The 14,452-nt window shown below is 56.3% G+C and overlaps 2 protein-coding genes across 4 annotated transcripts in view; one reads left to right on the forward strand and one right to left on the reverse strand.

The window, feature by feature from the left end:
* Positions 1-232: 232 nt before the first annotated feature.
* ndufb3 (NADH:ubiquinone oxidoreductase subunit B3) lies at positions 233-2,199 on the reverse strand. Its single transcript, XM_078229269.1, has 2 exons — positions 2,040-2,199; positions 233-508 (listed from the first exon to the last, which is right to left on the reverse strand). The coding sequence occupies exons 1-2, from the start codon at positions 2,150-2,152 to the stop codon at positions 352-354; spliced, it is 270 nt and encodes an 89-aa protein (XP_078085395.1). The 5' UTR covers positions 2,153-2,199; the 3' UTR covers positions 233-351.
* A 3,546-nt stretch (positions 2,200-5,745) lies between these two features.
* LOC144503919 (hyccin 2) overlaps positions 5,746-14,452 on the forward strand; it is a 62,396-nt gene continuing 53,689 nt past the window's right edge. For 2 of the 3 annotated variants that reach the window (XM_078228995.1, XM_078228997.1), the window contains exon 1: positions 5,746-5,895. The gene's annotated coding sequence lies outside the window, so the exon portion shown is untranslated. Of the gene's footprint in view, positions 5,961-14,452 lie in introns of all 3 variants that reach the window. The other variant, XM_078228996.1, reaches the window with a different exon arrangement.

Raw genomic sequence — 14,452 nt, forward strand, 5'->3', positions numbered from 1 at the left:
CACAGACGTGCTGGTTAGGTTGATTGGCCATACTAAATTGACCCTAGTGTCGGGGGATTAGCAGGGTGAATATGTGGGGTTACAGGAATGGGGCCTGGGTGGGATTGTGGTCAGTGCAGACTTGATGGGTCGAATGGCCTCTGTCTGTTACTGTAGGGATTCTATGAAAATAGGCAATAACAGACAAAAGCAATGGAGAAAAAGCTTTAAAAGGAACATGACAAATCACAAATGGATTCAATACATTATTTTATTCGAGAGGTTTGCTACTTGTCCCCTGCACGAGTTACAGCCCACCCAAGGTGGGGAGATCATGAAGTTCCGCAGAATTTCAATGTTCTTTGTCATTCTCTAGTGATGCCCTCCATTCTTCTTGGGAGAAAGCAGCGCATATTCAACACCCAGAGCCACAACAAAAGCTGCAAATCCCCACTTGAAGCCTCGAAAGAAGATATCGCTGAAGGCAATCGGTTTAGCAAAACCTCCACTGAACCGCCAGGCCTCATTGCTGTGAAGATACAAGGCAAAGGAAATGGTTAAAGCATTGGCTACGAACCTCTGTCAATCCTGGTTTAACCCTGCCAACCACTCATGTTCGAACAGCGAATGGCTGGGCTTCCCGATAGAGACAGAAGGCCAAAGTAATGATTTGCTGGCAGGACCGGTGACAACTGACAGCCTGAAGGGAAGTCCCGGGAGGGAGGAGGCTCAATTAGTCAGGAGTGCATTGAATGGCGGAGCAGGTTCGAGGGGCCGAATGGCCTTCTCCTGCTCCTATTTTCTGTGTGTCTATGGTCGCAAGGACTGTGCACAAGGGGAGGAGAGGCGGTGGGGAAAGCAAGACAGCAAACGGACTGGCTCAGCACCAGACAGTCGCCGGGGAGAGGGATGGAACCGGAGACTTTGTCAGCTACGACTCTCACCAACTTTTACAGATGCACCATAGAAAGCATTCTTTCTGGTTGTATCACAGCTTGGTATGGCTCCTGCTCTGCCCAAGTCCGCAAGAAACTCCAAAAGGTCGTGAATGTAGCCCAATCCATCACTCACCAGCCTCCCATCCACTGACTCTGTCTACACTTCCCGCTGCCTCGGAAAAGCAGCCAGAATAATTAAGGACCCCACCCACCCCGGACATTCTCTCTTCCACCTTCTTCCATTGGGAAAAAGTCTGAGGTCACGTACCAACCGACTCAAGAGCAGCTTCTTCCCTGCTGACTTTTGAATGGACTTGCATTAATTTAATCTTTCTCTACACCCTTTCTGTGACTGTAACACTACATTCTGCACCCTCTCCTTTCCTTCTCTATGAACGGTATGCATTGGCTGGATAGTGTGCAAGAAACAATACTTTTCACTATGTTAATACATGTGACAATAATAAATCAAATTAAAGATTTTAACCCACGTCCCCACAGCAGTGGCCTCGGGGGAGGGGGGTCACTGCATTACAAACACAGGGACATTACCACCCCGGGTGGGGAGGGCAAAACAGAGGCTGCAGGAGGGGAGCCCAAAACCTCGCCCCGGGGACAGGGGGACCTGACCCCCCCCCCCCGCCCCCAGGGACCTGACCCCCCCCCCCCCGCCCCCAGGGACCTGACCCCCCCCCCCGCCCCCAGGGACCTGACCCCCCCCCCCCCGCCCCCAGGGACCTGACCCCCCCCCCCCCGCCCCCAGGGACCTGACCCCCCCCCCCCGCCCCCAGGGACCTGACCCCCCCCCCCCGCCCCCAGGGACCTGACCCCCCCCCCCCGCCCCCAGGGACCTGACCCCCCCCCCCCGCCCCCAGGGACCTGACCCCCCCCCCCCGCCCCCAGGGACCTGACCCCCCCCCCCGCCCCCAGGGACCTGACCCCCCCCCCCGCCCCCGCCCCCGCCCCCAGGGACCTGACCCCCCCCCCCCCCCCGCCGCCCCGCCCCCCCGTCCCCAGGGACCTCCCCCCAGGGCCCTCCACCGCCCCCGCCCCCCGGCCCCGGGGACAGGGGGACCTCCCCCCGCACCCAGCCCTCGCCTCGGCCTCCCCGCAGTCACCCACCGGGCCCAGGGGTCCCGGAGTCCCCGCCGCCGCAGCCGCTCCTGGGCGACCTCCAGCGGGGTCCCCGCCGCGCTCCAGCTCCGGGGGTCCGGCAGCTCCGGCCCGGATCCCATGGTGACAGTGACCTCCAACTGACCCGGAAAGCGGAAGTAATAACCCGGAAATAGTGGCCGCCAGCCGACCCGGAAATCAGAAATACTGACCCGGAAACCGGAAATACAGCATTGACCCGGAAATACGAAATACCGACCTGGAAACGCTTCCGAAGAGCCAACTCCGGCGCCTGCGCGCTGGGGACTCCACAATCAGCAGAGCAGAAAGAGGTCATTCGGCCCATCGAGTCTGTACTGGCTCTCTGACAGAGCATCTTCCCCAGGCTGTACCTTCAGCCCTATCCCCATGCACCCACACACTTACCAGGGCCAATCCCCCTAACCTGCACATCTTTGGCGTGTGGGAGGAAACCCATGCAGACACGAGGAGAATGTGCAAACTCCGCACAGACAGTGACCCGAGGCTGGGAATTGAACCCGGGTCCCTGACGCTGTGAGGCAGCAGCGCTAACCACTGTGTCGCCGTGCCACCCCCTTCTCATCTTGTGCTGTATGGATTCTCCTCCCCCTCATAGGTCTTCAGCCATTAGAAATTTATCCATCAGTCTGTCCACTCACACCAAGTGTCTCCTGGACTTCAGCAGCTGCCACTATTGTCTCTGAATTTGGGCAATGGTTTGTCAATATCCAACGCTGATTCCTTTTATTTGATTTATTGTTGTCACATGTATTAGCATACAGTGAAAAGTATTGTTTCTTGCGCGCTGTGCTTTGTCTGTATAGCGCACAAGAAACAATACTTTTCACTGTATGCTAATCCAGTCACCTATTTTCAACTTTAATCCATTATGGGATTCAGGATTATCCCCTCTGTATTTCCTGTTCATTACGATGATGTCTGCATCCTAATTAATGCCACATAACCATCCTACATAACTTACATCTCCCCACGTGCATCCATGTGCTCACTTCTGCTGTTGCGTTTGACCCAAACCCATCGCTTCCATTTCCATTTCACTGTTACCTCCCTCTATTTGTTTTCTCTCTGACCTTCTTCAACCCCTCTCTCCTTTCATTTCTTAAGTTTTAAGTTTATTTCTTATTGTCACAAGTCAGCTTACATTAACAATGCAATTAAGTTACTGTGAAAATCCCTTAACTCAACCTCTCTCTCCTTTCATTTCTTCCTCTCAGTTATTCCACACGCCCAAATCCTTACCCCAATTCTTCAATGTGCCTAGACGGAATCACAGAGTTCTACAGTGCAGAAGAGGCCCTTCAGCCCATTAAGTCTGCACCAACGCATGAAATGCCCTTACCTGCCCACCTAATCCCACTTGCCAGCATTTGGCCCATTGCCCTGAATGTTATGGCATGCCAAGTACTCATCCAGGTACTTTTTAAAGGATGTGAGGCATCCCGCCTCCACCACCCTCCCAGGCAGCGCATTCCAGACCCTCACCACCCTCTGGGTAAAATATGTTTTTCCTCAAATCCCCCCCTAAACCTCCCACTCCTCACTTCTAACTTGTGTCCCTCATAACTGACCCTTCAACTAAGGGGAACAGCTACTTCATATCCACTGTGTCCATGCCCCTCATAATCTTGTATTGCTCAATCAGGGTCGCTTCTCAGTCTTCTCTGCTCCAATGAAAACAACCCAAACCTATCCAACCTCTCTTCATAACTTAAATGTTCCATCCCAGGCAACATCCTGGTGAATCTCCACTGCACCCCCTCCAGTGCGTTCATGTCCTTCCAATAATATGGTGACCAGAACTACACACAGTGCTCCAGCTGTGGCCTCACCAAAGTTCTATACAACTCCATCATGACCTCTCTGCTTTTGTAATCTATACCCCAATTGATAAAGGCGAGTGCGCCATATGCCTTTTTCACCACCCTATTAACCTGCCTTTCCGCTTTCAGAGATCTATAGACAAACACACCAAGGTCCCTTTGTTCTTTGGAACTTTCCAGTGTCAGACCTTTCATAGTATACTTCCTTGTCAAATTACTCCTTCCAAAGTGAATCACCTCACACGTTTCAGGGTTAAATTCCATCTGCCACTTCTCCGCCTATTTGACTATTTCGTCTATATCTGTAACCCAAGACACTCAACCTCACTGTTAACCACCCGACCAATCTTTGTGTCATTGACAAACTTACTGATCCTACCCCCCACATAGTCATCTATGTCATTTATATAAATGACGAACAATAGGGGGCCCAGCACGGATCTCCAGTCACTAAAGCAGCCGTCTGGCACCACCCTGTGTCCTACCGCGAAGTAATTATGAATCCACCATGTCAGATCACCCTATATCCATGCGCATTAGCCTTCTTAATAAGTCTTGTCAATGTTGGTGCTCTCCTACCACTGTTGCAGGCTTGATTCCTGCCAGGGTTCTCCTGCCATTCTCCAAATGGGCCCTCACTGGTATACATTTAGAGCTTTCTCTGCTGCTCGATTAGATCGTGGCTGATCTGATTGTGGCCTCAACTCCACTTTCCTGTCTGCAGCGCCCCCCCCCCTTAACTCTTGACTCCTTTGTCAATCACAAATCCACTGAACTCAGCCTGGAATATGTTAAAGGGGCCAGTCGCTACAGCTCACTGGGCTAGAGGGCACCAAAGATAACAGCCGTTATCTACGGTTGTTATCGGGGGGGGGAGCGAGTGGGGTGGGGGGGATGAGCCCGGGAGAACAGGCTTTGCAGCACTACCTTTGTCTGCCATAGGTGTGGAGGGAAGAGAATCGAGGAGTGACCTGCTGAGGACGATTCAGTCTGCTGTTTGAAAAGGCTGCTAATGATGGTGGGGGGATTGAGGGGTGTGATTGGGAGGGAAGGGCAGTTTAAAATTTATTTATTAGTCACAAGTAGGCTTACCTTAACACTGCAATGAAGTGACTGTGAAAACCCCCCAGTCGCCACACTCCAGTGTACACTGAGGCAGAATTCAGCATGGCCAACGCACGTCTTTTGGACTGTGTGAGGAGACTGAAGCACCTGGAGCACATGGGGAGAACATGTAAACTCCATACAGACAGTGACCCAAGCTGGGAATCAAACCTAGGTCCCTGGTGCTGTGAGGCAGCAGTGCTAACTTCTGTGCCACCAAAGGAGAGGGTGCAGAATGTAGTGTTACAGTCAGAACTAGTGTGCAGAAAAAGATCAACTGAATATAAGGTTGGTCCATTCAAAAGTCTGATGGCATGTTGGTTGATCTCAGAAGAGCAGCACTCCGCTGTGTGACGGGATCGGGAGACTTTCAGAGAAAGGGAATGGAGGCAGAGGACAGTGTTGGGGTTTCTCTTCACTCCAACTGCCTATTTCCCGGGGGTGGGGAACAGTCCTGGGGTTTCTCCCCCCCCATCAGCTGCCTGTTGCCCGACGGGGAGACAGTCCTGGGGTTCTCCCCTGCAGCTGCCTGTTTCCCCGGGGGGGGCAGTCCTGGGTTTCTCCTCCCTGCAGCTGCCTGTTTCTGAGTGTCAGGATCCGGCAGCAATGGCGGCGGCAGCTCCCAGAGTGCCCCGCGCGGCTGGGGCCGCCCTATCCCGGCAACGGCGACACTCTGGTTGGCGGAGAGGCTGGGCCAATGGGCGGCGCGGATGGAGGCGGGTGGCGGGCCAATGGCAGCGGGCGGTGCTGCCCGGGGCGGGGCCTTGTTGCTGAGCGGATGGAGCCGGGAGGCCGGAGCGGGGCTTCCCCCCGCCGCCAATCAGCGCCCTGAGCCCCGCACCGGCCCCGGAGCACCGGCCCCGAGAGAGGGAGACACAGGCCCGGGCCGCGGCAGCACGGTGAGCCCGGGGAGGAGGGAGAGTCAGGCCCGAGGCCTCAACACCCAGAGAGACCGTGTCACCCGGTGTGTGTGTGTGTCTGTCACCCTGTGTGTGTGTGTCTGTCACCCTGTGTGTGTGTGTCTGTCACCCGGTGTGTGTGTGTCTGTCACCCTGTGTGTGTGTGTGTGTCTGTCACCCTGTGTGTGTGTGTGACTGTCACCCTGTGTGTGTGTGTGTCTGTCACCCTGTGTGTGTGTGTGTGTCTGTCACCCTGTGTGTGTGTGTCTGTCACCCTGTGTGTGTGTGTCTGTCACCCTGTGTGTGTGTGTCTGTCACCCGGTGTGTGTGTGTCTGTCACCCGGTGTGTGTGTGTGTGTCTGTCACCCTGTGTGTGTGTGTGACTGTCACCCTGTGTGTGTGTGTGTCTGTCACCCTGTGTGTGTGTGTGTCTGTCACCCTGTGTGTGTGTGTCTGTCACCCTGTGTGTGTGTGTCTGTCACCCTGTGTGTGTGTGTCTGTCACCCGGTGTGTGTGTGTGTGTCTGTCACCCTGTGTGTGTGTGTGACTGTCACCCTGTGTGTGTGTGTCTGTCACCCGGTGTGTGTGTGTGACTGTCACCCTGTGTGTGTGTGTGACTGTCACCCTGTGTGTGTGTGTGACTGTCACCCGGTGTGTGTGTGTGTCTGTCACCCTGTGTGTGTGTGTGTGTCTGTCACCCTGTGTGTGTGTGTGACTGTCACCCTGTGTGTGTGTGTGACTGTCACCCTGTGTGTGTGTGTGTCTGTCACCCTGTGTGTGTGTGTCTGTCACCCTGTGTGTGTGTGTCTGTCACCCGGTGTGTGTGTGTGACTGTCACCCTGTGTGTGTGTGTGTCTGTCACCCTGTGTGTGTGTGTGTCTGTCACCCTGTGTGTGTGTGTCTGTCACCCTGTGTGTGTGTGTCTGTCACCCTGTGTGTGTGTGTCTGTCACCCGGTGTGTGTGTGTCTGTCACCCTGTGTGTGTGTGTGTGTGTCTGTCACCCTGTGTGTGTGTGTGACTGTCACCCTGTGTGTGTGTGTGACTGTCACCCTGTGTGTGTGTGTGTCTGTCACCCTGTGTGTGTGTGTGTCTGTCACCCTGTGTGTGTGTGTCTGTCACCCTGTGTGTGTGTGTGTCTGTCACCCTGTGTGTGTGTGTCTGTCACCCGGTGTGTGTGTGTCTGTCACCCTGTGTGTGTGTGTGTGTCTGTCACCCTGTGTGTGTGTGTGACTGTCACCCTGTGTGTGTGTGTGACTGTCACCCTGTGTGTGTGTGTGTCTGTCACCCTGTGTGTGTGTGTCTGTCACCCTGTGTGTGTGTGTCTGTCACCCTGTGTGTGTGTGTCTGTCACCCTGTGTGTGTGTGTCTGTCACCCTGTGTGTGTGTGTCTGTCACCCTGTGTGTGTGTGTCTGTCACCCGGTGTGTGTGTGTCTGTCACCCTGTGTGTGTGTGTGTGTCTGTCACCCTGTGTGTGTGTGTGTCTGTCACCCTGTGTGTGTGTGTGTGTGACTGTCACCCGGTGTGTGTGTGTCTGTCACCCTGTGTGTGTGTGTGTCTGTCACCCTGTGTGTGTGTGTGTGACTGTCACCCGGTGTGTGTGTGTCTGTCACCCGGTGTGTGTGTGTGTCTGTCACCCTGTGTGTGTGTGTGACTGTCACCCGGTGTGTGTGTGTCTGTCACCCTGTGTGTGTGTGTCTGTCACCCAGTGTGTGTGTGTGTCTGTCACCCTGTGTGTGTGTGTGACTGTCACCCTGTGTGTGTGTGTGTCTGTCACCCTGTGTGTGTGTGTCTGTCACCCGGTGTGTGTGTGTCTGTCACCCTGTGTGTGTGTGTGTGTCTGTCACCCTGTGTGTGTGTGTGACTGTCACCCTGTGTGTGTGTGTGACTGTCACCCTGTGTGTGTGTGTGTCTGTCACCCTGTGTGTGTGTGTGTCTGTCACCCTGTGTGTGTGTGTCTGTCACCCTGTGTGTGTGTGTCTGTCACCCTGTGTGTGTGTGTCTGTCACCCTGTGTGTGTGTGTCTGTCACCCGGTGTGTGTGTGTCTGTCACCCTGTGTGTGTGTGTGTGTCTGTCACCCTGTGTGTGTGTGTGACTGTCACCCTGTGTGTGTGTGTGACTGTCACCCTGTGTGTGTGTGTGTCTGTCACCCTGTGTGTGTGTCTGTCACCCTGTGTGTGTGTGTCTGTCACCCGGTGTGTGTGTGTGACTGTCACCCTGTGTGTGTGTGTGTCTGTCACCCTGTGTGTGTGTGTGTCTGTCACCCTGTGTGTGTGTGTCTGTCACCCTGTGTGTGTGTGTCTGTCACCCTGTGTGTGTGTGTCTGTCACCCGGTGTGTGTGTGTCTGTCACCCTGTGTGTGTGTGTGTGTCTGTCACCCTGTGTGTGTGTGTGACTGTCACCCTGTGTGTGTGTGTGACTGTCACCCTGTGTGTGTGTGTGTCTGTCACCCTGTGTGTGTGTGTGTCTGTCACCCTGTGTGTGTGTGTCTGTCACCCTGTGTGTGTGTGTCTGTCACCCTGTGTGTGTGTGTCTGTCACCCGGTGTGTGTGTGTCTGTCACCCTGTGTGTGTGTGTGTGTCTGTCACCCTGTGTGTGTGTGTGACTGTCACCCTGTGTGTGTGTGTGACTGTCACCCTGTGTGTGTGTGTGTCTGTCACCCTGTGTGTGTGTGTCTGTCACCCTGTGTGTGTGTGTCTGTCACCCTGTGTGTGTGTGTCTGTCACCCTGTGTGTGTGTGTCTGTCACCCTGTGTGTGTGTGTCTGTCACCCGGTGTGTGTGTGTCTGTCACCCTGTGTGTGTGTGTGTGTCTGTCACCCTGTGTGTGTGTGTGTCTGTCACCCTGTGTGTGTGTGTGTGTGACTGTCACCCGGTGTGTGTGTGTCTGTCACCCTGTGTGTGTGTGTGTCTGTCACCCTGTGTGTGTGTGTGTGTGACTGTCACCCGGTGTGTGTGTGTCTGTCACCCGGTGTGTGTGTGTGTCTGTCACCCTGTGTGTGTGTGTGACTGTCACCCGGTGTGTGTGTGTCTGTCACCCTGTGTGTGTGTGTCTGTCACCCAGTGTGTGTGTGTGTCTGTCACCCTGTGTGTGTGTGTGACTGTCACCCTGTGTGTGTGTGTGACTGTTACCCTGTGTGTGTGTGTCTGTCACCCTGTGTGTGTGTGTCTGTCACCCGGTGTGTGTGTGTGTCTGTCACCCTGTGTGTGTGTGTGACTGTCACCCTGTGTGTGTGTGTGACTGTCACCCTGTGTGTGTGTGTCTGTCACCCTGTGTGTGTGTGTCTGTCACCCTGTGTGTGTGTGTCTGTTACCCGGTGTGTGTGTGTGACTGTCACCCTGTGTGTGTGTGTGACTGTCACCCTGTGTGTGTGTGTGACTGTCACCCTGTGTGTGTGTGTGACTGTCACCCTGTGTGTGTGTGTGACTGTCACCCTGTGTGTGTGTGTCTGTCACCCTGTGTGTGTGTGTCTGTCACACTGTGTGTGTGTGTGACTGTCACCCGGAGTGTGTGTGTGACTGTCACCCTGTGTGTGTGACTGTCACCCTGTGTGTGTGTGTGTCTGTCACCCTGTGTGTGTGTGTGACTGTCACCCGGTGTGTGTGTGTCTGTCACCCGGTGTGTGTGTGTCTGTCACCCGGTGTGTGTGTGTCTGTCACCCGGTGTGTGTGTGTGACTGTCACCCTGTGTGTGTGTGTGACTGTCACCCTGTGTGTGTGTGTCTGTCACCCTGTGTGTGTGTGTCTGTCACCCTGTGTGTGTGTGTGTGTCACCCTGTGTGTGTGTGTGACTGTCACCCGGTGTGTGTGTGTGACTGTCACCCTGTGTGTGTGACTGTCACCCTGTGTGTGTGTGTGACTGTCACCCTGTGTGTGTGTGTGACTGTCACCCGGTGTGTGTGTGTCTGTCACCCGGTGTGTGTGTGTCTGTCACCCTGTGTGTGTGTGTGTGTCACCCTGTGTGTGTGTGTGACTGTCACCCGGTGTGTGTGTGTCTGTCACCCTGTGTGTGTGTGTGACTGTCACCCTGTGTGTGTGTGACTGTCACCCTGTGTGTGTGTGTGTGTCACCCTGTGTGTGTGTGTGTGTCACCCTGTGTGTGTGTGTGACTGTCACCCTGTGTGTGTGTGTGACTGTCACCCTGTGTGTGTGTGACTGTCACCCTGTGTGTGTGTGACTGTCACCCTGTGTGTGTGTGACTGTCACCCTGTGTGTGTGTGTGTCACCCTGTGTGTGTGTGTGTGTGTGTGTGTGTGTGTCACCCTGTGTGTGTGTGTGTGTGTGTGTCACCCTGTGTGTGTGTGTGTGTCACCCTGTGTGTGTGTGTGACTGTCACCCGGTGTGTGTGTGTTTGTGTCACCCTGTGTGTGTGTGTGTCTGTCACCCGGTGTGTGTGTGTGTCACCCTGTGTGTGTGTGTCACCCTGTGTGTGTGTGACTGTCACCCTGTGTGTGTGTGTGACTGTCACCCTGTGTGTGTGTGTGTCTGTCACCCTGTGTGTGTGTGACTGTCACCCTGTGTGTGTGTGACTGTCACCCTGTGTGTGTGTGTCTGTCACCCTGTGTGTGTGTGTCTGTCACCCTGTGTGTGTGTGTCTGTCACCCTGTGTGTGTGTGTCTGTCACCCGGTGTGTGTGTGTCTGTCACCCTGTGTGTGTGTGTGTGTCTGTCACCCTGTGTGTGTGTGTGTGACTGTCACCCTGTGTGTGTGTGACTGTCACCCTGTGTGTGTGTGTCTGTCACCCTGTGTGTGTGTGTCTGTCACCCTGTGAGTGTGTGTGTGTCTGTCACCCTGTGTGTGTGTGTGACTGTCACCCGGTGTGTGTGTGTGACTGTCACCCGGTGTGTGTGTGTGACTGTCACCCGGTGTGTGTGTGTGACTGTCACCCGGTGTGTGTGTGTGACTGTCACCCGGTGTGTGTGTGTGACTGTCACCCGGTGTGTGTGTGTGACTGTCACCCGGTGTGTGTGTGTGACTGTCACCCGGTGTGTGTGTGTGACTGTCACCCGGTGTGTGTGTGTGACTGTCACCCGGTGTGTGTGTGTGACTGTCACCCGGTGTGTGTGTGTGACTGTCACCCGGTGTGTGTGTGTGACTGTCACCCTGTGTGTGTGTGTGTGTGACTGTCACCCGGTGTGTGTGTGTGTCTGTCACCCTGTGTGTGTCTGTCACCCTGTGTGTGTCTGTCACCCTGTGTGTGTCTGTCACCCTGTGTGTGTCTGTCACCCTGTGTGTGTCTGTCACCCTGTGTGTGTCTGTCACCCTGTGTGTGTCTGTCACCCTGTGTGTGTGTGTGTGTGAGTGTCACCCGGTGTGTGTGTGTCTGTCACCCGGTGTGAGTGTGTGTGTGAGTGTCACCCGGTGTGTGTGTGTGTGTGTCACCCGGTGTGTGTGTGTGTGTGTGAGTGTCACCCGGTGTGTGTGTGAGTGTCACCCGGTGTGTGTGTGAGTGTCACCCGGTGTGTGTGTGAGTGTCACCCGGTGTGTGTGTGAGTGTCACCCGGTGTGTGTGTGAGTGTCACCCGGTGTGTGTGTGAGTGTCACCCGGTGTGTGTGTGAGTGTCACCCGGTGTGTGTGTGAGTGTCACCCGGTGTGTGTGTGAGTGTCACCCGGTGTGTGTGTGAGTGTCACCCGGTGTGTGTGTGAGTGTCACCCGGTGTGTGTGTGAGTGTCACCCGGTGTGTGTGTGAGTGTCACCCGGTGTGTGTGTGAGTGTCACCCGGTGTGTGTGTGAGTGTCACCCGGTGTGTGTGTGAGTGTCACCCGGTGTGTGTGTGAGTGTCACCCGGTGTGTGTGTGAGTGTCACCCGGTGTGTGTGTGAGTGTCACCCGGTGTGTGTGTGAGTGTCACCCGGTGTGTGTGTGAGTGTCACCCGGTGTGTGTGTGAGTGTCACCCGGTGTGTGTGTGAGTGTCACCCGGTGTGTGTGTGAGTGTCACCCGGTGTGTGTGTGAGTGTCACCCGGTGTGTGTGTGAGTGTCACCCGGTGTGTGTGTGAGTGTCACCCGGTGTGTGTGTGAGTGTCACCCGGTGTGTGTGTGAGTGTCACCCGGTGTGTGTGTGAGTGTCACCCGGTGTGTGTGTGAGTGTCACCCGGTGTGTGTGTGAGTGTCACCCGGTGTGTGTGTGAGTGTCACCCGGTGTGTGTGTGAGTGTCACCCGGTGTGTGTGTGAGTGTCACCCGGTGTGTGTGTGAGTGTCACCCGGTGTGTGTGTGAGTGTCACCCGGTGTGTGTGTGAGTGTCACCCGGTGTGTGTGTGAGTGTCACCCGGTGTGTGTGTGAGTGTCACCCGGTGTGTGTGTGAGTGTCACCCGGTGTGTGTGTGAGTGTCACCCGGTGTGTGTGTGAGTGTCACCCGGTGTGTGTGTGAGTGTCACCCGGTGTGTGTGTGAGTGTCACCCGGTGTGTGCGTGTGTGTGTCACCCGGTGTGTGTGTGAGTGTCACCCGGTGTGTGTGTGAGTGTCACCCGGTGTGTGTGTGTGAGTGTCACCCGGTGTGTGTGTGTGAGTGTCACCCGGTGTGTGTGTGTGAGTGTCACCCGGTGTGTGTGTGTGAGTGTCACCCGGTGTGTGTGTGTGAGTGTCACCCGGTGTGTGTGTGTGAGTGTCACCCGGTGTGTGTGTGTGAGTGTCACCCGGTGTGTGCGTGTGTGTGAGTGTCACCCGGTGTGTGCGTGTGTGTGAGTGTCACCCGGTGTGTGCGTGTGTGTGAGTGTCACCCGGTGTGTGCGTGTGTGTGAGTGTCACCCGGTGTGTGCGTGTGTGTGAGTGTCACCCGGTGTGTGCGTGTGTGTGAGTGTCACCCGGTGTGTGCGTGTGTGTGAGTGTCACCCGGTGTGTGCGTGTGTGTGAGTGTCACCCGGTGTGTGCGTGTGTGTGTGAGTGTCACCCGGTGTGTGCGTGACTGTCACCCGGTGTGTGCGTGACTGTCACCCGGTGTGTGCGTGACTGTCACCCGGTGTGTGCGTGACTGTCACCCGGTGTGTGCGTGACTGTCACCCGGTGTGTGCGTGACTGTCACCCGGTGTGTGCGTGACTGTCACCCGGTGTGTGCGTGACTGTCACCCGGTGTGTGCGTGACTGTCACCCGGTGTGTGCGTGACTGTCACCCGGTGTGTGCGTGACTGTCACCCGGTGTGTGCGTGACTGTCACCCGGTGTGTGCGTGACTGTCACCCGGTGTGTGCGTGACTGTCACCCGGTGTGTGCGTGACTGTCACCCGGTGTGTGCGTGACTGTCACCCGGTGTGTGCGTGACTGTCACCCGGTGTGTGCGTGACTGTCACCCGGTGTGTGCGTGACTGTCACCCGGTGTGTGCGTGTGTGTGACCCGGTGTGTGCGTGTGTGTGAGCGTCACCCGGTGTGTGCGTGTGTGTGAGCGTCACCCGGTGTGTGCGTGTGTGTGAGCGTCACCCGGTGTGTGCGTGACTGTCACCCGGTGTGTGCGTGTGTGTGACCCGGTGTGTGCGTGTGTGTGAGCGTCACCCGGTGTGTGCGTGTGTGTGAGCGTCACCCGGTGTGTGCGTGTGTGTGAGCGTCACCCGGTGTGTGCGTGTGTGTGAGCGTCACCCGGTGTGTGCGTGTGTGTGAGCGTCACCCGGTGTGTGCGTGTGTGTGAGCGTCACCCGGTGTGTGCGTGTGTGTGAGCGTCACCCGGTGTGTGCGTGTGTGTGAGCGTCACCCGGTGTGTGCGTGTGTGTGAGCGTCACCCGGTGTGTGCGTGTGTGTGAGCGTCACCCGGTGTGTGCGTGTGTGTGAGCGTCACCCGGTGTGTGCGTGTGTGTGAGCGTCACCCGGTGTGTGCGTGTGTGTGAGCGTCACCCGGTGTGTGCGTGTGTGTGAGCGTCACCCGGTGTGTGCGTGAGCGTCACCCGGTGTGTGCGTGAGCGTCACCCGGTGTGTGCGTGAGCGTCACCCGGTGTGTGCGTGAGCGTCACCCGGTGTGTGCGTGAGCGTCACCCGGTGTGTGCGTGAGCGTCACCCGGTGTGTGCGTGAGCGTCACCCGGTGTGTGCGCGTGTGTGAGCGTCACCCGGTGTGTGCGCGTGTGTGAGCGTCACCCGGTGTGTGCGCGTGTGTGAGCGTCACCCGGTGTGTGCGCGTGTGTGAGCGTCACCCGGTGTGTGCGCGTGTGTGACCGTCACCCGGTGTGTGCGTGTGTGTGTTTGTGTGTGACTGTCACGTGTGTGTGTGTGAGTGTCACCCTGTGTGTGTGTGTGTGTGACTGTCACCCGGTGTGTGTGTGTGTGTGACTGTCACCCGGTGTGTGTGTGTGTGTGACTGTCACCCGGTGCGTGGTGTGACTGTCACCCGGTGTGTGCGTGTGTGTGCGTGTGTGTGACTGTCACCCGGTGTGTGCGTGTGTGTGACTGTCAGCCGGTGTGTGCGTGTGTGTGTGACTGTCACCCGGTGTGTGCGTGTGTGTCTGTCACCCGGTGTGTTCGTGTGTGACTGTCACCCGGTGTGTGTGTGCGTGTGTGTGTGTGACTGTCACCCGGTGTGTGTGTGTGTGTGACTGTCACCCGGTGTGTGTGTGTGTGTGTGTGTGTGACTGTCA

The sequence above is a fragment of the Mustelus asterias genome, chromosome 14, assembly GCF_964213995.1.
Source record: "Mustelus asterias chromosome 14, sMusAst1.hap1.1, whole genome shotgun sequence".
Classification (NCBI taxonomy): domain Eukaryota; kingdom Metazoa; phylum Chordata; class Chondrichthyes; order Carcharhiniformes; family Triakidae; genus Mustelus; species Mustelus asterias.